Here is a 24154-nt window from a genome sequence, read left to right as displayed (position 1 = left end):
AGAAGGCCGGCCAAGGAGATGTAGATGTAGGCCTACTAGTAAATGCAGTGGTACTAGTAGTGGTCAAATAAAAAGAGTGGTTTAAAGCTAGCACTCTTTGGTTTATACGGGGTGCCGGTGTGGTGCACGTCGGTCCGGTGGTGGTTGAGCTCTATGAGGTTGATCGACTACAGTATTTAGTATCAAGCTTGTTCTAAAAGTGTTTAAAATACAATATAATTTTGACATTATTAATATTCAGAACCTAGTTAGTCTCATTTTGAATAAGTAAATACTATTTCTAATAAATAATAAACTATGAATTGTTATACATTCTGTAGGGTAATATTATCATTTTTTACTAAATTAATCATTACTCACATATGCGCTGTTATTGCCGATCAAAATGGCCGCCCTGGCAGCCGCGAGAAAACTGCCCTCGGCACGTAAGTATCTTATTTTCGTCCATATTCCCTGTTGTAAATCACTTTAAGCTAAGATTGATCACAACTAGTGCCTTTGTAGATTCTCGGTTTACATGCATATTTGTTATTCATGGAGGAGTTCCTCATACTTTGACTTCAAATGCTGAGTTGTTCTCGTTCATCGTTCACTCAGCTCACCAATGTAAATACGCGATTAATGATTGGGCAGTCCCCCGTGCGTACCCGCATAGACGCATGCGATGTGCGGCACCGCGGGCACCGCTCGCGAGCTATCATCAGCTATCCGCTAACCTATTATAGACCTTGTCTATAGGCTATACTATAGCTATACACTGTACGTTCTCTAGCTGTTACTGTTACTACCTAGATAAGTATGGTTGGGTGTCCAACACATCGACACCCTAATGTTTTTCTATCAATAGATATTTAAAATATCTCACAATTTGCCTGAAAATTTACTATCATGTAAAGGAAATACTCTGAATTCACAAGCGTGCATTGAAAATGCGCTTCTGCCTTTGTGGTACACGCTCTAGAACTCTAACTCCAAGACCAAGATATTATTAAAGGACAAGTTCACCTTCATAAACGTAAGGATTGAGAAAATGCAACAATATTAGTAGAACACATCAGTGAAAGTTTGAGGAAAATTGGACAATCGATGCAAAAGTTATGAATCTTTTAAATTTTTGTGTTCGAACCGCTGGATTAGGAGACTACTATTTACTACAGCTTGTGAGTTATACCAGTTTGGGAAACCCACTCACAAGGGGGGCCCCTCCTTATAAGTAACCCGTCCCCCTTATAAGTAACCCCGTCCCCCTTATAAGTAACCCCCGGGGCACCCCTTATAAGGAGTCTCCACGCCTTTTTGCAATGCAACGCGAAAATGAAAGGACTGCGGCAATTCGCTTGATTATGTCCATAAAGCTTCACAAGTTTCCTAGTTACTCACGAAATTTGAGCAAAATTGGTTTGAGGCATCATATCTAAAATCATGGATTTAAATGTGATGTCAAACGACCCATGCGAATGCTGAAATGCGAGCGATTACTGGCGTGAGTGTCGCCAGGCGCGGCGGCGCGGCAATGCTTGAGTGCAGACGTGGCGACTGAATACATGTACTCAGTCGCCACGTCTGCACTCAAGCATTGCCGTGCCGCCGCGCCTGGCGACACTCACGCCAGTAATCGCTCGCATTTCAGCATTCGCATGGGTCGTTTGACATCGCATTTAAATCCATGATTTTAGATATGATGCCTCGAACCGATTTTGCTCAAATTTCGTGAGTAACTAGGAAACTTGTGAAGCTTTATGGACATAATCAAGCGAATTGCCGCAGTCCTTTCATTTTCGCGTTGCATTGCAAAAAAGCGTGGAGACTCCTTATAAGGGGTGCCCCGGGGGTTTAAGGGGGACGGGGTTACTTATAAGGGGGACGGGTTACTTATAAGGAGGGGCCCCCCTTGTGAGTGGGTTTCCCGAACTGATATGCGTACAACAGTATAAAGAAAATGTAAAAGAAAATTCAATATATTTTCACTTTTTTCGCATAATAAAAGAGCACTTGACTTGCCTCTTTCTAAAGGCAGGGGGAATGATATTACCCGTAACATTTGTCGGTAACGAGTCAGGGGAATGTGTACTTTTTTCAAAAGATGGAATTTTGTGAAATTCTCTTTATATTTTCCTTATATTGGTGTACGCATGTGACATCTAAGTTATTCATACACTGCAGTAGTCTTCTCATCCAGCGGATACTGCACAAAAACTTCAAAAATTCATAACTTTTGAACGGATTGTCTGATTTTCCTCAAACCTTCAATGATGTGTTCTACTAATATTGCTACATTCTCTAAATCCTTATGTTTATGAAGGTGAACATGTCCTTTAAACTGCCACTAAGCTGCTTTGAACATGTGGCCGTAGGTTGTTATTTTGACGCGCTCAGTTGCATACACCCTACTTTGAAACCAACACCCCTACCCTCTATTGGCAATACGTGTGAAATGCACGTAGGTCTAGTGCTTTTCCTATGTGCCATTTATAATCTATGGTATCATTGTTTTTGCTGTTGATCTTGTTTATTATCCTTTTTTTCAGTAATATTTTGACATCATCAAATCCCCAGTGAAAAATGCAAAACCACTGCGCGAAGTCTCATGCATGAATGTTCGTCCTGTGTGCGCAATGCAGCGAATAGAGGTGGTCGGTTTCAACGTACAGTGTCGATGTGTTGGACACCTACTTATATAGTATACATACATGTGTGTAGTTTAGTGGTGTGGCCTCGTCGCAGATAATCATGATTAAATTAAAGAGCAAACAATCATCGACTGCGAGGGCAGTGGGCCGATGGTATAAGTAACATCGCCAAGGTGACCCGCGAGGTGCAGGTGTCTAGTATCATCAGGCCGAGGCGAACACGAACGCGAGGGCTGAGGAATAGACAGTCAAGGCCAACTCGCTCAGGGCCAAGGATCACCACCAGCGATGTTGGATTGTATCCGTTGCCAGAGAAATGGGAGATGATTATTTGCTCTATAGCTATAGCCTATCCCACATCGATTTACAAACTTGAGATTTGATAAAAATGTATTCCATCAACCATGCAGATTTTTATTTTATAATCATGCTGAATGTGACAGCACAGCCGGCAGCCACAGGTAATTGCCACAGGTAATTGGGAGGCAGTGAGCCAGATTAGCTAGAAGATATAAATTTTAAGCAGACAAATAGACGTACCAACAGCAGCTGACCAAGGACCCCTATTACAATATTTACCTTTTTTTTGTGAAAAAAAAAGAAAAGGAAAGGAAATTGATGGAGCAGTGTTTTGCGTACTATATTCTAAAGAGAATGGAAAACGCCACTAAACACAAAACAACAGCAACAACAACAGTCTGAATGCATTCAGGCTGGTCGCTTCGTGTTCGCGCTGGTCTCACCACAGAAAATTATGACCTTTAAATAAACTGGACTTTTAGCACTAATTGCTTGCCAAAACTGGTAATAACTCTCTATTGCCATAACTTTGATATCTGTCATTTAGTAACAATGCACTTGAGTGAAAATGATACGTATTGCTATTTTCAATGTTGCAATATTTCCCAGTGAGAATGGGTCTGTAATCTGAAGACTTTCCAAACTGGATTCTTTCAGTTTCACCCCTGGTTGTGCGAGTCAGTGCCTGTGGGCCATTGTGTGTTGAACCTCGGCGTTCCAAGGCCATTTACCACCACTCTCTGGTGCCCAAGGGAACAGGGGGCCGGTCTTCCTTCAGTGGAGTTGTTGCAGCCGTCTTTGGAGGAAATGGATTTCTTGGCAGATATGTTGTCAGTAGACTCGGTAAGAACCAAATTTGTAAGTTTGTAATGATATTAAAAACATTTTATCTGTTAAAAGAGTGAAGACATTAAGATATGATGTGTGCAAAGGCATTTTCTATAAATCTTGATTGTAGTAGAAGGCATCAAGTAATATTTTTCTTTTTCAAGATACCTACAATGTACATTGTCAATGTACATTGTACCTTTGTAGAAAAATTAGTACCAAATTAAGTAAATGCAGAGAGAGATTTGACCATTTGAATTATAGTTTCCTATTTTAGTCATGAATCATGTCATTTTGAAATTATTACCTCTTGTCTGAGTAAACTATCAGAAAACAATGACATTGTAGATTACTAAACAAAAATTAGCTTGGTAAGAATTGTACTTCTGTAATGTCTGATTATGATGTCTATTAAAGAACATCAGAGTCTTGGAGCTTACTGGCTCAAATAAATAAGTTTTTAAACAACTTGTGTATGGCCTTTTTTACGATCAGTGGTGTAACTTTTGTACTCGGAGGGTCAAAATTTCAAACAAAATATTTTTTCATTATTCTGTTTGATTCCTGTTTGAAAGTATTCAAATTTTTGAAAAAATAACATTTCAGACCTTAAAGCTGAAGGGTTATTGGTGTAATTTAAGGAAAACCCTGGCACCTGAAGTAAATTTAAGCAAAATTTTGCTTTCATGAATTGCACCATATTGACAAAACTCTGTAGTCAAACTTCACCATGCAAAGTTTATATGGTTAACAACAATATATAGTTTGTGAATCAAAACTATTTGGGGGTTGAATATAAAGTGAATTTTTAAAAAAATACATGAGATTTATAAATTTTTGCTAAAAATACCAATTGACATGCAATTTTTAAGATTTTAACTATTTATTGGAGGGCAGGCCAGGTCAAACTCTTACTATAACAAGTCTTTAAGAAGGGCTACCTTCCTATGTAGGTTAAATAAAATTCCAATCATTTCTTTAAAACTTGGATTTTTCACACATGGATGTTTCGGAGGTGACAGTTAACATATTAGAATGTTTCGGAGGTGACATTAATATTAACACTCACTTTTTTTTTAGAATAAGTGACAATAACACAAAAACTTCTTCTTTTTATCAATGTTTTTAATAATTATAACTCGAGAACAAGAAATTAACTCCTGTTTCAAGCAGATAAACCACACAGAACAAGTGTTTTGTTACACTTCATTAATTAGCATGGGTACCGGTAGTGTGCCTTCCATTTGGGCGAAGGATGTAAGCTAAATATTGTAATCTGAAGAAACATGGCATTTCATTTTCTACCTTAACTTGAGATGAGGGTGTGAGATCATTTTAGTAATGTTTCTTTGCTCTCTGAACATTTTATTCCACAACACCAGGGAAGAATCACTTCGTTTCGGAGGTGACATTCAATGTTAACATTGTGTTAGAATATTAATTTACAGTAAGAATATGATGGACATAAGCTAGATATTGTAACCTGAAGAAACATGGCATTCCATGTTCTACCTTAAATTGAAATGAGGGTGTAAGATCATTTCAGTAATGTTTCTTTACTCTCAGAATATTTTATTCCACAACACCAGGGAAGAATAACTTTGTTTCGGAGGTGACATTCAATGTTAACATTGTGTTCATGTATTCATATACTATGTCCCCCCAAAAAAATTTACAATTAGACTTTTGCATTGATAGCACCCAATATGATTAAATCAACTAAATTCTACTTTGGGGTCTTAAATTATAACATCTTAGCTCTATTTTGCAGAAAGCCCCAGTCAATTTGGTTAAGTGATCTCAAAGAAATGTGGATTGTTATAAAGGATGTCAGGAGTCTGATTCTTCCAAGTTCAGCACTTGGATGCTCTTGGAACTGCATATTAATGTGTAAGCACAATATACAGAACTTGGAGGGAAGGGAATCCTCACATGCTCTACAAAAATCCTCAATTCTCTTTGACCTCTGAAGCAAAGTGAATGGGGTTTTCTGTAAGGCGTGGGCAATGAGTTATAGTTTCAATCCCTTACATTGTATTTTAGATTGATTCACTATCTTTAAAGTTATCGTTGCGGAGGGTACCACTGTAATTTTTTGGCGGGGACATACGGTATGAATACCAAAGGCAAAAATTCTTATTTGACTTGTGTACGTTTTTGTTTGCAGGTAGTTTTATAAATACATTAATTCAAGGATGTTCATGAATTCTTCATCATCCTTGATAGCCACCATACCAATGTTATGATACTGGTGAAAGGTGTTTGGTTCATCTGGGATAAATTTTCTATACACCAGATTCATTTAAACTGTTGACATTACTAAAATATATTTTACATTTTTTGAATTGATTGAAAATTACCTGCAAATCATGCATATTTAACAGTCACTTTTGAGAGTAAAAAGTATATGATAAGAAAAAACATTTTATTGTTTTTGAGGTGACACAACACAGAGACAACCCAACTTCTCAGGTGTTAAATATTTAGTGAACATTCATGTCTTTCCTCATAGCTTTAATTTTCAAATATAAGCTCTTTCTTTCAGTTTTTACTTGTTATTTTGTTTGGTTATTCTCTTTCATGATAATGGATACCAGCTCATATTTTGTTTGAGATTGTAATTCATACTAATCTTTAACAGGTTTTTACAGTTTGGTTAAGACAACAGTTTGTGTTTCCCAGCTGAAGAGAGCAGCATAATGCTTTTCTGTGAACTTGAGGGGAAAATTTGTTTTTGTTCAGTAATTTTCCCCATCAACTTCACAGAAGGTCCCGGACACAAACTGGTCTCAAATAAACCTATAAGGGACCGAAACTGGAAAAGGACAAGTTCACCTCAATAGACATAAGGGTTGAGTAAATATAGCAATATTAGTAAAACAAATCAGTGAGAGTTTGAGGAAAGTAAGGCAATCCGTTCCAGAGTTATGGATTTTTGAAGTATCTGCTCAGTCAAAGCTGAATGAGAAGACTTCTATAGCTTGTGATGTCACATGTGCACAAGGATATAGAGAAAGTATCAAGAAAATTCAACATTCTGTATTTTCATTTTTCTTGCACAACAAAAGAACACATGACTTCTCTCTTTTGGAAGGCAGGGTGAATAATATTGCCCTAAAATACATCAGAAGCAAGTTCAAGAAATATGCACTTTTTTTCAAAAAGTAAAGTTTTATGAAATTCACTTACACCTGTATATTTTCCTTATATCGTTGTATGCATGTGACATCATACACTGTCGTAGTCGTCTCATCCAGCAGTGATTGCGCAGATACTTAAAAACCCATAACTTTTGAATGGATTGTCCAATTTCCCCCAAACTTTCAATGATATGTTTTACTGTTGAACATTTGCATTCACTCAATCCATGTATGTATATGAAAGTGGACTTGTCCTTTAAGAAACTATTTTCTTTTCCTTGAAATTCCAGTACTTAAAGCCAAATTCTAAGATAAAACATAATAACAAAACAAGGTAAACACCTCATCAAAAGTACTGAAATAGAACTACAAATTTTTTTTTTTTTTTTATCTTTCCCTTTCCAGTCCTGGGGACTTGTTCCTCTGTTCACTTTAGTTGTCACATAACTTCAATAATCTTAAAAAATACAATGTCATAAACAGTTGGTTCAACTTGGAAAATGTAATAATTATTGTCATATTAAAAAAAAAAAATCACATAATTTTGTTTATGATTACCACATTGTACATGGAAAAACAACAATTCAAGAACAAGTTGTGCACCAGCTGTAGGCATGTGGCCTTTTTGTGGAGTTTGATGATTTGATGATTTTTTTTTTTACATTCTTTTTTTTAAAGATTGTGGACTAGGGCATGCATGAACTGCCACATGTATTACTTTGGTATCAAGGGAATTCTGGTGAGCTATGTATACAAAAGTCACTTCTGTTGTGATAATTTTGTAGTATATTAAATGTATTAGAAAATATTAATAGATAGTGAAAAGGAACTGAAGTCTTGCCTTTCACTATCACATAACAATATGGTGTTAACAAACAATGTCACCTCCGAAACACAAGAAAAAGCAACCTACAAGGAAAGCTGTGATTGGTAAATCTTCACAACTAAATTGCTTGTTGGAAATCAAGCTTCTATGATGAAAGCATCTATATGTTTACTTAACTAAAGCAGGAGAAATGATCTTGATTACAATATTATATATACAACAGATGGGTGTATTTTGTGCATTCTCATTGTTAAAAAAAGTGAAAAAATGTAAATTTGCCCTAAAACGTACAGTCTAGTAATAAAAAAAAGAGTGAGAGTGTGGTAGTTGATTTCTCCACTTTCAGACTTATGTTACTAAAATAAATGAAACCATTGGAGTACATGATATGGTTTCTCTTCAACAGAAATGAACAAAAAATCTTTTTAACAGTGTTTTGTCACCTCCGAAACAGTAATTTTTAGTTTTTATTGAATCTTTTATTAATCCCTAGAAAATTCTCACTTCCTGTTGCCATATTACTATTGTCATCCAAAAGAGATTCCTGTCAATTGGACAGAATCAAACAAAATTGCTTTGTCTTCGAGAAATTATCAAATATAATATGCCTGTTGTTTCGGAGGTGACAATTGTTTCGGAGGTGACAAGTGTTAACGGAAAATTGTAAATTGCTCCGAAATGAAAACAACAGGCTATATTTCTACTACCTTCCTTCAGAGATAATGTGAGGGGATATGTTACATTTTTGCAAATGTAATGTATAACTGATGTCAAGAATAAAAAAATTAAATACATAAATCTGTTGTCTCGGAGGTGACAGAAATGTTAACGGAAAAGTTACATAAATTTATAAACGCTCACCAAAAAATGATAAGTTATTTGAATTAAATAATCTTTGGATCAAAGTTAACTCAGATTGATTACTATTCTGTTTTGATGGAAATTAGCAAAGTTGAATTTCAGAATTGTGAACAAGAGCTAACTCAAAAGAGGGGTTAATTGTTAACGGAAAATGTCACCTCCGAAACATAAAGTTTGGACAATTTCAGTATTTAAAGAAGACAAAGCAGAACCTGGTAAACATAATAGGTCTTAATGTTGGATACCTGTCTATCATAACAGCAACAAAAATAATGAAAAGGAATAAACAATTTAATATGCTAGCTCTGACAAAAATACTATGTCAGAGTAAGTACACCAAAAGTGTTGGATTTCAAGCATGTAAGTGCCTGCCACATCTGAAAGAAAAAGAGAGGAAAGTTCATTAAGGTACCCAAGGTAGACACTGTGGGTGGTAAGTTTATGAGAAAAAATAATGCATATCTGTCAGTGTATAAGAAAGTTATACACCAATTAGTGTCAATACTGCATTTTACACCACTGATTGTAAAAATGGCCGTATGGTTTCAATGAGGGATTCAGCTGAAATGAAATGAGTGGCAGTACAGTACATTTTGTAGCAAAACTCTGTACTGTTTATAGTTTGTTGCAGAGTGCATCTATAGAGATGTGTGAAGGCATATCAAGTGTAGTCTTACTCTTGCACACTCTATAGGTTTTGGTTTTCTACATATCTCTTTATTTCTGCACCATGAGCATCTTACTGAGGGGGAATTGGTGCATCATGAATTCTCAATAATTAGTATTCATTACTACCTGTAGTAGGATTTTGTCTTAAGTGAGATGAGTAATTAATAATAAGCCTATAGTGTAGTGACATTTTACAGGGAAAGTGGACAGTACAGAGACTTTATACATGCAAACTGCACTTTATCTTTAAGTGATCATTCAACATTTTATCTTCAGGGGCACTGTGGCATACTGTAAAAGTGGAAATTTTTGCACATTTCACGCAACCAGAAATTAGCGCAAAGATAAAGGCACGCAAATATTTTTGCATGCCGTATGTTCCAGTAGTTGATGTCAACACGGGAAACTTGTTTTATTCGGCAGAGCGCAGAAAATTTCACTTTTACAGTAGTGGATAAGAGTCGTGACTTTCAGTGTGAGGTCCTGAGTTCAAATCTCATCAAGTGCCTGTATGTCCTCATACATCCTTGGACAAGATGCTTTTACCCACCATATCCCTCTCAACACGAGTGTACAAATGGGTACCTGGCAATGCTAGGGTTGTAATAATGACAGGACCCTCTTGTAGAGCAGCGGCAACACTGAAGATGCTACCATGGACAGAGAATAGCATATTATTTATCATTGAATAACAATCTCATATTTGTAGGACGAGAAGGCTCTCAGATTGTGTTACCTCACCGATGTGACCCATACTGGGTCATGCCAATCAAGCTTATGGGAGACCTAGGACAAGTCATGTTCAGGGTAAGCGAGTGTTGTATTTCTTTCTTTCTCATTACTGCCTTCAGGGCATGTAACATAAGATATATTTCGCCCACTTGCCGAAATTGGCATCTGGGCAGGAACCCCAGTACTTAAAACAGGCAAGTGTCCATTTGCATATCACGTGCACAACAGTGAGTTTTAGTTGCCTTTTGCGGTCAGAATGTCATGTGATTTTCCTGTTTTTAAGTTTTCCTGTGTAGGCAGTAATCCTTGCAAAAATGGGGAAACCAAGTTCACATATAATATGAGAAGAAGGACAGTGCTGATGTCAATTTGATAGCTCTTCAGAATAGTTGATAACCAGATTAAATCTGTAATGTGACTTGCATGTAAAGTTATCTACTTTTTCATATGCTTTGAGTATGCAAGAAACCATTCATGTAAGAGGTCTGGAAAATCCATGCATTTGTCAGCTTGCCTTACCAGAAATCTTGCACAAAATCCAGGAGCAACATTGTGTCACATGGATTATTACAGGATACATGTATGTGTAGATTGTCACTGGTGAGAGCTGTAATCAGGTTGAGAGACTGAAAAGCTATCACATTGGCAATTTCAGTAGTCTATGACTTTTATGTCCTTGCCATGTTCTGATTTCTAGGTTTCCTGCTGAGGTTTTATTAAAAGCCTAGGCAATGCAGTTATGTTGTTTCTTGGTTTTGTTTCCCTCTTGTTGACCCGGTGTCTCGGTAGCAATATGAGCTGAGGGACCATGACCTAATCCGAGACATTGTTTCACACTGCAATGTGGTGATCAACCTACTTGGCAAAGACTTTGAGACAAGGTATGCCTTTCCGTCAGTGCTTGTCTTACACTAGCTTCGCAGTGCAATTCTATACCATGCTCAAATGTGTATTTAACTATTACATTGTAAGATAACAGCATCTGTACCTCCTCCAATTTCCAAATGAGGTCGATTCTAATTTCACTGTGACAACATGTGAAACATTCCATTTCACTTTCTCACGTCAGGTCTGATTGCCACAAAATCTGTAGACTTGTCTTTGCTTCTAGTCTTACTCTATTTATGAAAGCCAACTTGGATGTGGTGTTAAGTTTGGAGTAAAGTTCTAGGCAGTTGGAATTCTTGGTCATCATCAGTATGAAAGTACTCGCCAACATCGGTTTTTTTTGTTGTTGACACATACACATTTTCGTTGCATGTTAAAAGTTTGTAGCATCAAACTAGTTGAGAATGTTTGAGCAAGGATTCTGTGTGAACTTCTCTACTTCTTACTTTGATTAACATGATATGTACAAACTGTTCTGAGACAAGATTAATCATTGTCAGTGATGAATCTTTTCAGTGCAATTACATCAAAGTCATTTCCAATACGACTGCAGCTGTTAAAATTTTGATGTCCTTTTCTCTGCTATCATGGAAGGCATTACACCTTTGAAGACGTCAACATCGAGGGACCACGGAATCTAGCAAGAATCTGCAAAGAGGCTGGGGTACCAAGGCTAATCCATGTGTCTGCCCTAGGGGCAGATTTGGCCTCTCCATCCAAGTTCCTGAGAACAAAGGTATATATTAAATGGGTTAGTCAAATACCGGTTAGTGATTGGCTGAACACCGTCACGTGATGGAGGCACATGGGTTATGTTCGCCCATGGGCAGAACATTTTTGTAATGTCCTCCCATGGGAAAACATTTTCACGTAACAAATGACAAACAATACCAAACGATTGAATGATGGTATTTGACTAACCCATATAATATAACAGATGATGACTTTTCTTGTCGGGAACATGTACCTAGTGTTCCACCCTCAGGGTTGAAATGCTCTTGAGGGAGGCAATAAGTCCCTCGACTTCGTCTCGGGACTTATAACCTCCCTCAATAGCATTTCAAACCCTTCGGGTGGAACATTCAGTATGTTCCCTCCCCCACCAGTCATCATCTATATAATATGTGTCAGTCTTATAAGAGGGTGAAGGAGGTGAATTTAACTCATTGTGAATTGAAGAGATCCTTCTTGTCATCCACATTTTCTTGTCAAACAGAAACATTTTAATTGCAGCAACAGTGAGAAAACAAAGCTAAAAACAACAACAACTTCCAGAAGACTAGTAACAAATTAAATATGTATGCCTGTGTAGGTAAAACTTGCAAGTATAGAGTGTCATTTGTGAGACAAAATTGTATTGATAATTTGGATGATGCCTCATGCAGACTCAGATGATTTTTGTTTTCCTTTTGCTTGTATATGTTATGTTTATTGGTATCCACGGAATATTGTATGATCCGAAATACTCTAATCTGATGACTCCCATCATGCTATTATTTATTTAGAAGGAATGGATCAAGAGGGGGAGTGGGTGCCATGCTTATTATCACAATAGATGTTTGACCTTTGCCCTCTGTTACTCTGTGACCCTTCACAGGCTGCTGGCGAGAAGGTTGTCAGGGAGCAGTTTCCAGAAGCCATCATCATCAGGCCGGCCCAAATGTTTGGCCGAGAGGACAGGTTCTTCAACCATTTTGCCAGTGAGTAGCAAAAGCCCTCAGTTTTGATATCATGATGCATATTTAAGGAGGGGTTGATCAGATCTTTCACACAGCTAAACTCTTTTCTGCTGATAATATCTATTCATATTGAACCAGTCAGCAATTTTCCTCAAGTAACTTAGATACACATGATAGATTGTGATATTGCTGTTATATATTTCCTTTAGAAGGCAGTATGTTGCCACTCTTTTGTTGATATGAACAAGAGATGAAGATTACAGAAAAATATCAAGATTTTGTAGAGATGTGAGGATGTATGAGCTGAATTCCATGTCTCTTTTTTTCCCATCTTGAGCACCTGAAATCAGCTAGCACAGTCTACATTAGATCATGTGTGCACCATCCATCCATCTTGAAGTTGTGGAGTGCAATTGCTATCCATGGTTCTGATGGCAGGATGCTTGCTAAAGAATGCTTCTTCCATTACAGGGATACACTCCGATAACAGAGTGTTATGTACCCATGGCTTTTCTCTCAAAAGAAGCATGGTAATACAGTGTATATCTCAAAGACTGCCATATTGATACCCTACTTGCCCTACACAGCCAGTAAAAAGTCTACTAGTGCAGTACCCAGATGTCAATAGTTGGCTAGATTTTTAAAAACGGATACTGACTTGTTGTCAGGAGATGTATAGTTTGTAAATCATGTGCTATTTTTGTCTTTCTCTCTTCTCTTCCTCCTCTTCTCTCACTCAGACCAAAGGTTCTTTGGGGGTGTGCCCCTCTACCCATCAGCCAGGAAAGTTGTCAAGAGACCAGTCTATGTGAGTATATTTTCCTACATCTGTGACAGATTAATACCTCCACGAAGGAGGTTATGTTTTGCCGGCTTTGGTTTGTTTGTTTGTTTGTATTTTGTCTGTGTGCAAAATAACTCAAAAATTGTGAACGGATTTGGATGACACGTACAGGGAAAGTTTACAGTGACATAAGGAACAGGTGATTAAATTCTGGTAGTGATCTGAGAATTTTTATGAATTTTTGAAGGATTTTCTATATTTTGGCAGATGGGGTCAATGAACCTGAGAGTTCAAGCTGCGTGTATTTTAAGTTTGCATGCGCGCACTAGAGCGTGTGTTCTGCATGGGCAAAGTGTCGCGTCGCTAGAAGCTGATGATGTATACGAAGGGCTTCTATATTGTGAAATTGGGAGCTTTTCAGCATGTATGTGTAATTGGTGGAAATGAGCCGCTTGGTGGAGGTCTGTGCTCTACGAGTGCTTTTGTAGTTTGGAGATGTGTTTCTCCTCTGCTTTGGATGGTGTCCTTTTTATGGAAGAATCCTAGTTTAAGTCCTTGATATTTCCAATTAAGTTTTCATGAAGTGCCAAGGTTGTATCCTCCAGGGCTAGAGTTACTAGGGGTGTAACGTACATGATCACAGTTCACTCCAGCAAAAGGCTTTTTTTCTATGAGGTACACAAGCAAAACTTGACTGCTGGGCAATGAAATATAAACTGTGGAATCAGTCATGAATGCATAACAACCAACCACCAAGATCTGTAGACTTGAACATTAACTGTGTGCCAATTGCAAGTAATGGTGAGCATGGCTCATTGAGGGATGATATTGTGTCTGAAAATTTGTGAGAGCTGTATTAGTTGAGTCAAAGTTTAGCAGTTCCAATTTAATGATCTCTTATGGCTCATTGTGACAGAGACTCCAACCCCAAGCACCTTCTGATCTGGAGATTCTCCCGCCTGAAACCCCTAGCAAACGGGAGACTCCAACTGGATGTGTGCGAAGCGCGAAGTTCCTAGGGTTCAAGATGCTTTCTTTGCTATCTAAGGCTTATTTTTTCAACACATGATAGAAATAAGTAAGAAATCCTTTCCAACGGGAGACAAAGAGCCAGGGCGGGAGAAATCAAATCTCAAACGGGAGAACGGGAGATTTTGCAAAAATGGGTTTTCGGCGGAAGATCTCCCGTCGAAAACGGGAGAGTTGGAGTCTCTGTTGTGATAAGTTTCTACATTCAATGGGGAAAACGCAGTGGATTAGCACTTTTAGTCTTCCACACAAGTTGCCTTGCATGAGTGTTTATGGCATTTCCTTGTATCCATGTTGAACTGAATACAGTGCACTCCTGTTAAAACGAACACGGTTATAACGAAATTCCGGTTACAACGAAGTAAAAATTTAGACCTCCACATTATCAGCTCTATGTTTTTATGCCTCCGCCACGAAGTGGTGCCGGAGGCATTATGTTTTCGGGTTGTCCGTCCGTCCGTCCGTAATGAATTTTGTGGACAAGGTAACTATCAAAACCTGTTGAGGTATCCTAATGAAACTTGGCATGTATGTGTATTAGGGGGTGAAGTTGTGCCTATCAACTTTTGGGTGCACATGCTCAAGGTCAAAGGTCAAAAGGTCAAGGTCAAATACATAAAATTTCACTATTTCCACCATATCTATTGAATGCCTGAAGATATTTTCTTGAAACTTAGTGTATACATGTATTACCCAATTAAGATTCTCTGGTGAAAGTTTGGGTCATGAGGTCAAAGGTCAAAGGTCAAAAGGTCAGGGTCAAATACTTAAAATTTCACTATTTCCACCATATCTATTGAATGCCTGAAGATATTTTCTTGAAACTTAGTGTATACATGTATTACCCAATTAAGATTCTCTGGTGAAAGTTTGGGTCATGAGGTCAAAGGTCAAAGGTCAAAAGGTCAAGTAAAAATATTAAAACTTCTTTTTTTTTTCTCCATACCTTGGAAAATTGTTCAAGGTATCTTCATGGAACATAGTATATACATATACTGACTGGAAGTGATTATCTAGAGAATGTAGGGTTCATGGGGTCAAAGGTCAGGGGTCAAAGGTCAAGTGCAACACTTCAAAATTTTACTATTTCCCTCCTATCATGCAATGCCAGCAGGGTTATTTTTTTTTTTACACTTGGTGTATGCATACATGTGTAACCTAATAGAAATTCTCTGGAAAGTTTTTTTTTTCTTCTTTTTTTGCCTCAAAGGTCAAAAGGTCAAAGATCAAGTGAAAGTGCTGAACTAACTTTTTCCTTCATATCTCGGAAGTGGCTCAAGTTATCTTGAAACATAGTACATATTATGCATGTTCTACTTGAAAGTGATTATCTTATGAATTTTAGGGTCAAGGAACAGATGAAAATGGTAACAATTTACTATTCAATTCAGAAATTGCACTTTTTCTCCACACCTGTACCTTGAAAATTACTCAATGCCTAAATGTGTGAATGGGTCAAAGTCGAGTTAAAGTCCTTAAATCCCTAGATACATGCTCTCCTATTCATCCAATTAAACCTAGGTCAAGGAAGATGAACATTCAACACATTTGTGACAAACTTGTCATTTCAATATTTTGCCAATTTGTGAAAATGTAATCACACATTGTCCACATGTACTATCTAGACCTATTGGGAAAATCATGCATTATGGCGGAGGCATACCAGTCGCCAAAGCGACATTTCTAGTTTTTTAAGTGTTTATTTGTTTGGTTATATTGAAATTTCGATATAACGAAAGAAAACTGCTGGTTCGAGGGCTTCGTTATAACGGGAGTCCACTGTATCAATTTGAGTCTTTTTTGTGTGTTTCCTTTTGTTACATTTTCATTTTTATGTGTGCATATTCCTTTGCCTTCTTGTAGGTGGCAGATGTTGCCCAGGCAATCATGACTCTCACCAGGGAAAAGGATGTAGATGGAAAGTTGTACGAGCTTGCTGGGTAAGTATCAGGTTGTGGCTTATATTTTTTTTTTTGGGGGGGGGGGGGGTGTAGGGGAAGAAATGAATATGCCATCGGTCTTATCACAGTTTTGCCCAAGGTAAAGCCAAGTACAGTGTAAGCTGTAGGTACTGTAAGCTTTATTGAAATCTGACAGCACTACACTGTGAAATTCACAGGAGACTCTCTGTGTCAGTACGTATGAGAAAATTCAATTCAAATTCAAAATACTAGGAGCTGTTCTGTTTCTTATTAAGTGAATGCATCAATGCTCACACAATTATTGCCTGTGGCTAGAAAATGGAAAAGAAATATTCCACAGTGTGTAGAAGCATGTTAGTAAAACAAAAAAAGGTCTTGAAGAATTGTTTTATTTAGTATCACCTAAGAAGTTTAAATGCTGTAAATTGCTTTTGCCTTATGTCAGTGATAGGACTAGCAAGATATTAAAGAGATTGTACAGTACTGGTTGTGGTGAGGATTCAGGTTTATAACATTTTTGGGCGAGATAATGAGAAACCTCTTATGAAATATGAAAGAGAATATAATTTCAAGAAGGATTCAATGTTTATTTGATGAAAATTGGCCGTGAAATGGCTAGGACATCCAAAAGAACGATCCTAATAAAATTGACTGGCCACGACTTTTATGAGGATCTCTTTGTTTTTCCTTACGTTAAAATATCTCAGTCATGTCAAAAACCGATTTCATTAAATAAACTTTTGATTCCCCTTAGAATTCTATGCCCTTTAACATTTCATAGAGTGGTTTCTAAATATCTTGCAAAATGTTACAAGCTGAATCCTCACCTCAACCAGTACTGTACAGTCCCTTTAAGCTGTAATTTTTATCTCACTGTACCGTTTTTTGTAGGTGTTCGTTAATACTTGATTTTTAGCCTTTTCCTCGATGGTTTCCTCCCTCATCCTGTGCATGTCTATACCATGGACTCACGAGATGTGTTTTCTTTCTGTTTGACCAGACCCAAGGGCTACCATCTCACGGAACTGGTGGACTTCCTCTACCGGGTAACACGAAGACCGTACGTCAGGTATTACGTGCCCCGCCCGATTCTGAGGCTAGTAGCCCGTGGATTTGAACTCTCACCCTTTGACCCCTTCCTGACCCGAGATATGCTTGAACTGGTGAGTCACTTAACGCACAGACTTGCCTTTGTCATATGGTAAAACTTGTCATAGTGGTCACCTATCTTTTGTGGTCACCTGCTCTTTGTAGCCACTAACAGTCCCCCTTTCAACAAGGAGTGAAGGCCCCTGTTCATTGAGACCATGAGTGTAAATGTAGCTGCTGCCCTACCCATTTTGGCCACATGGTCAGTATGCGACGATGTATAGTGGTCACATAGAGTAACAAGATAAAATTTGTGTTTGGTGGTATAGCTGAATCATACATAGCAGCCCTTTTATTCGGGCCAATGAAAATGTTTTAGAGCCACAAACAGAAAATTATACGATTAATCGCTTTACCATTCACATTTGTTGGACAATTTGTCAAAGTTTAATTTTCTTTTCATGATTGCTTTCATGACAGAAATACTAGTTTAATAATGGGGACTTGCATACCTTGATGTACAAACATCTCTGTGATGATTTTTCAGGCCGTCCTGTACATTTTGCCTGACATTACCGTACAAACTAGAAAAGCACTCGGAAAGCACAGACCTCCGCCAAGCCAGCAACTCATTTCCACTCTTACATGCATGCGATTTCTCAAAATAGAAGCCTTTTGTTTACGTCATTACACGGCGCCTTGCCCGAGCAATACGCACAGCTTAAACCCCAAGTTTGTTGACCTTTTATGCTAAAATATGAACAATCCTTCAAAAATCCATAAAAATTCCTGGATCACTACCAAAATTGAATGAGGTGTTCCTTGTGTCAATATCGGCCTTTTATGCAAGTTTCATTTTAATCCGTACACAACTTTTTTGAGTTATTTTGCAAACAGACAAACCAATGCCAATGATCACTTCACCTCCTTGGAGGAGGTAATAACTAGCCTAGTCATGCAAGTTGATTGAAAAGTCTCATGAATCACATGGAAAACACTCAAAGTTCATGACCTCAACAAATACGATGGACGATGGCTATCAAAGTGCAGATTGAAGAATAAATATTAAGGAGTTGTTTTGTTTGTTGTTGTTGGGTTTTTTTTTCAGTAAATAGCATGCTTACACTGAAAGCCATATTGTCTAAAGAATGTGATTTTTTTACTTCTTCTTGCATTTACTTCTCCGTAATAAAGGTAATCTCAGTAATCTTTCAATTTGTTTGCATGCATGTGGTCAAGTACCCCCTGTACTCACTCAATTCATATTTTCACATGCTGGGAGTTATATGCCGAGTGTCTGTGCAGAGCATTGCACGTAAGTACACAACTGCAATATACTTTTCATGCTGAACACCTCGTCCATTGGAATTTTGATTATGTCCTGTTTGTTTGTTTGTTTGTTTGTTTTTCATCTTCACATCTTCCAGCAACACACCACAGATGTCCTTCAGGCTGGCGTACCGGGACTAGAAGACCTGGGAGTGACGCCGACCACGGTGGAGTACGGCGCCATCAGGGGACTCAGAAGACACCGTGCCGATCGCTACTTTGATCTTGGAATTGACGAGGTGCAACCAGCCCCAACTGTGAATTAAGAGTGTATAGCTATTTGGGATTTAGATAGAATGGCCACACCCCCTTGAAGACCTATGATAAAAACAGAGACACAAGATGTTAACAACATATTTGAGAGAATGAAGTGAAAAATTGCAACTACTAGCTGTATGTGCTAAACCAAGGACTATGGCTGCATAAATAGGGACAAAAAGGACAGGTTAGTCTCTCAACCTCTGGTTCCTCTTGCTTTTAATGCTAAGTGGATGAGTACTATTCTCTGCTTTCTCCAGCAATTGACATAAGATGGAAGATGTATTGATTTCATTGCTATTTCAATTTCTACATCCTGAATAACCACCTTTCCCCCTCCACGCACATGTTTTATCATTGATATACCTATTGCATTTTATTTAAGACTTACGAGAACTGTACTATAAAGAATAGCTACTCAAAAACAAACAAAAAACAAACAAAACTGCAGTGACTTCAACAAAATGCTCACTGCTAACATACAGTTGTCTTGGTAGTTGCCATTGCTGATAATCTGTCTCTGCAGGTGGCTAGCAACTGGGCAAATCCATATGTGACATTCAGTATTGTGTGACATTCCTCCTTAAGTGGAATTTTTGACTTCACTAAATGATTCATCCTCTCATCATCACACTTTATTGAATTGCAGCAGAAGCCATTCTAAGAACATACATTCTCTGCAGTACATTGGTCAATCCTTGTAGTTGCCTTTTTCAGATAGGGTGCAAGAAATTTGTATTAAACCAAACTGATGCCAGCTGATGCCAAGTGCACCAGTGTTGTTACTATGGAAACAGCCTCTGTATCCTCTCATGGCCAAGTACAATGGTAACCATGGAAACCAGGGCATCATTTCATTATGAGAATGAAACCAAAGCAAGTTATATGTTACTAGAGAAACATAAATGCAGGGTATAGCCTGTGATTTTGATGTCACTCTTATCGATGCAATGTTAGGTTTTTTGAAGTGGTCACCACATGAATCTCAAAACGAAGACGAGTGTTTTTCCTGAGATTAAAGATGACATGTTGTACATACTATAGGAAAGAGATGATTTGTGAAATGTGCTTCACTGCTTAAGTGTCTGCCTCTGATGGTCAGCCACGTCAGAAAGCAAAATAAATTGAATTAAAAGAAGAAACAATGTGTTGCTGTTATCTTTCTTTAAACTTATTTCCTTTAAAATATTTATTTTTTCTTTAAAATTTCTATGTCCCATCATAGACTAATAAAAGATGAATCTAGTTTTAGGGCACATGCAGCAGTCATTTTAGCTCATTGAACTGAGACCAACTTGACGTTAGCATTACAGATATCAGATATGTTTATCTTAATGCATTTCTGAGAACGTCATGAAATAATTGTCCAGAGTAGAGATCCGTTCGGAGTAAAATTTGCTTTTAAAGTCTTACACAGAAGAAAGACAGGAGACTTCACTTGCATGGTGGGTGTGTCTGTCTGTCTGTCTGTATGTGCAATGCACTATGCTGTTTTTGCTGAGAAGTAGGAATGTTTCTATGTGTCAGAATGTGTGCATTCCTTTGCAGAAGTGTTTCAATTAAGAGAAAAAGACATGTGGGCCTCTTGACTGTTCAACTAGAACAAGGTTTTGAAATTGTGTTCAGGTTGCCGTTGTGATGCAGTAGGCTTCCTGTGAGTTGGAAGTCCTTTGGAGTGTAAATAGTAGGTAGGTATTTCAAGCTAAACATAATTTTGCTCTCACAATAGCAAAACACATTCCCACAATTCTCGTTTTGATACACCCGCATACATGAAGTGTATAAGGGGGTATATAGGAACATGGACGTAATATAACATGGACTATTCACGGTAGTCTTTCTTTGATGTAATGATCGTCACCGACACATGATTATGTGCATCTTAATGAGTACATTCAGGTGTCTTGACAATAATGATTGTGTAATCATGTATCGTCACTAACAAAAGAATCGTTTCCCTCATTTCAGTCTGGTTTCGCTGATGTGCCTTTTTTCAGACGGAAATGTCTTTGAATAAATACAGATGATGAGGAGCAGCAAACCTGAGATCATTACAAATTTTGTGTCAAAAGATGGGTAATTGCTGATTCGCACATTTTCGCACACACATATGACCTTGCCTAATGGCAAGATATATCTGTTCTCTACCATTACCGTCCCTTTTTGCTCTGGAATAAGCCGGAGAAAAGTGAAATATTGAGATCACAAATGACAATCATTCTTCCAAAATGTTAGCTTTCTTTTAAAAACTGCCTGCTTCTCCCAAGCGAAATTGTTTGAGGTATGATTTCCTAACATACACCACAACTGCACATTCACTTTACTTGATTTTTGCGAGTTATTTTCTTCTGCGCATATAGTTTTAGATTTCTCGAATCTCCGTCTTGTTCTTCTCCCGGCTTGCTGGCGGTGACGATCATGGGATCAAAGCAGTGAAGCATGCTAAAAATGTCTTTGTGGCGCTTTTGAGATGTACGGGTGCATGAATTAATCAACGATACGATGAATGTCCATGTGTATTAGGTCCATGATATGAATCAGCATGTGGTCGGTCGGTCGGGCGGTCTGTTGCAAATCTTGTGTCACGAACTCCTCCTACAGTTTTGAAGCAATGTTGATGGAACTTGGGTTACATGATGACATTGAGGTGTAGGCGTGCAAGACATGTTTTTTTTGTGTTTGTCGGAGAAAACGTTGCCATGGTAACCACAGTTTCATCAAAACCTTGTGGAGTGAACTACTTTCTTCAGTGTTTAAGCAATTTATTTCAAATTCAGTATGTAGGGCCTGTAATGATCTATAGGGGTAGTTATGCAAGACACTCTGTGTTTGTGCCCGATAAGGTGTTGCCATGGTAATTGCATATTTTCTTCAAATGTTGTGGAGTGAACTATTTCAACAATTGTGAAGCAAACTCACCAGGTACTCACAAGGTACTACACACATGTGTACAGACAGACAGACACACACACACACTCGTAACCTTTTATCAAACCCTGGTTCAATTCTTTTTCACAGGAATCTGGACTGTGGGAGCAGGAGTATTAATCACCTTTAGTGATACTTCTTATTTTTAGCTCACCTGAGCCAAAGGCTCAAGTGAGCTATTGCAATCGCCCTTCGTCCGTCGTCCGTCGTGCGTAAACTTTTTACATTTTCATCTTCTTCTTGAAAACCCCAAGACCGATTTTCATCAAACTTGGCAGGTAGCATCCCTAGGGGGTTAGGAACTCAATTTGTTAAAATGGGCACCATGCCCCACCCAGAGGGCCCCCAGGGGGGCCCAAACCCCCCAAAATTAAGGAATCTGTAAAAATCTTCTTCTCTAGAACCAGAAGTGATAGAGCTAAGTTAATACTATGAGTTGGTACATTGATGACTGTAGTTTCAAGTTTGTTCATGGCAGAATCAGGGGTGCCCCCCTTGGGACCCAGGGGAGGGGGGTGGGGAGGGGTCCTAATGGGGCCTAAATTGTACATTTTCATCTTCTTCTTGAAAACCCCAAGACCGATTTTCATCAAACTTAGCAGGTAGCATCCCTAGGGGGTTAGGAACTCAATTTGTTAAAATGGGCACCATGCCCCACCCAGGGGGCCCCCAGGGGGGCCCAAACCCCCCAAAATTAAGGAATCTGTAAAAATCTTCTTCTCTAGAACCAGAAGTGATAGAGCTAAGTTAATACTATGAGTTGATACATTGATGACTGTAGTTTCAAGTTTGTTCATGGCAGAATCAGGGGTGCCCCCCTTGGGACCCAGGGGAGGGGGGTGGGGAGGGGTCCTAATGGGGCCTAAATTGTACATATTCATCTTCTTCTTGAGAACCCCATGACCCATTTTCACCAAACTTGGCAGGTAGCATCCTTAGGGGGTTAGGAAGTCAATTTGTTAAAATGGGCACCATGCCCCACCCAGGGGGCCCCCAGGGGGCCCAAACCCCCCAAAATGAAGGAATCTTTTAAAATCTTCTCTAGAATCAGAAGTTATAGAGCTAAGATAATACTATGAGTGAGTACATTAATGACTGTAGTTTCAAGTTTGTTCACAGCAGATCCAGGGGTGCCCCTCTTGGGGGCGGGGGGGGGGGGACTGGGAAGGTCCAAATAGGGGCCTGAATTGTTCATTTTCATCTTCTTCCTGAAAACCTCTTGATGGATTTTCGTCAAACTTGGCAGGTAGCATCCCTAGGGGGTCAGGATCACAATTTATCAAAATGGGCACCATGCCCCACCCAGACGGCCCCAGGGGGCCCCAATCCCCCCAAATTAAGAAATCTTAAAAAAATTGGGTCCCTATTGTACATTTTCATCTTCTACTTTAGAATGCCTGGTCAAATTTTAGTAGAGCTGTGAATAATTTAGATTAGTGACTGCGTGAAAGGTAAACTTGCGGTGCGATACTCAGGTGAGCGCTAGACCCGCGGGTCTCTTGTTTCTCTTCATTTTCGAGATCATATACTAACATGTATGTGTGTTTTGTTTCCGTGTGTTCTTGCATGTTGCTGATTACTAAGCATGAATTTTGTGCACAATGGCCCAAATTCACGAAGGTGGTACAAATGAAACCATGGTTTAAACCATGGACAAAAACCATGGAGCGCCAAGTGTCGCATGGAATATTTTGTTGTTTTGAAATCAGTCATTTCGTCGATGAAATGATTATTTTGTCATGAAATGACAACATTTTGTAACTAAAAGTCCACGAAATGATAATTTCTTAAACCAAACGGTCATTTTGTCGATGAAATGACCAATTTCGTAACAAAATATTCTGTGTGACGTTTGGCGCTCCATGGTTTTTGCCCATGGTTTAAACCATGGTTTCATTTGTACCACCTTCGTGAATTCGGGCCTACATGTGTATGTATCCCCTAGAGTCATGTTGCTCAGACAGACAATGAAAATGTAAAGAAAGGAAACAATAGCTAACATGAATTTGTGTGTGTGTTTGTGTGTGTTACCATGCTTTAATCCCAGACTGTTGCTGTTTTGCCAGCCAATGATTACACTAACTGTAGTTCAGACAGCTGGTCACACACAACCAGACAGACCCATAATCCACCAGCAGTCACTGTTTACTTCATCCTTTTCATGATTCATATAAAAGAATACACATGCAGCCAGCCATTGTAATGCTATGGCTTGAAATGAAATACATGCATACAATGTTATATGAACCAACTGTTACATCC

General features: G+C 38.5%; 1 protein-coding gene across 1 annotated transcript; it reads left to right on the top strand.

Moving 5' to 3' along the window:
- Positions 1 to 385: 385 nt before the first annotated feature.
- LOC139713475 (NADH dehydrogenase [ubiquinone] 1 alpha subcomplex subunit 9, mitochondrial-like) lies at positions 386 to 19111 on the top strand. The gene is made up of 10 exons (XM_071625202.1): positions 386 to 425; positions 3588 to 3773; positions 9964 to 10061; positions 10776 to 10867; positions 11469 to 11610; positions 12472 to 12574; positions 13294 to 13361; positions 16230 to 16306; positions 17289 to 17451; positions 18805 to 19111. Exons 1-10 carry the CDS (start codon positions 386 to 388, stop codon positions 18970 to 18972), a joined length of 1137 nt encoding a protein of 378 aa, XP_071481303.1. The 3' UTR covers positions 18973 to 19111.
- The last annotated feature ends 5043 nt before the right edge of the window (positions 19112 to 24154 follow it).

The sequence above is a fragment of the Diadema antillarum genome, unplaced genomic scaffold (genome assembly GCF_040938485.1).
Source record: "Diadema antillarum isolate AM-2024a unplaced genomic scaffold, OU_Dant_1.0 seq00001982_RagTag, whole genome shotgun sequence".
Lineage (NCBI taxonomy): Eukaryota > Metazoa > Echinodermata > Echinoidea > Diadematoida > Diadematidae > Diadema > Diadema antillarum.
This window is presented reverse-complemented; position numbering and strand designations above follow the sequence as displayed.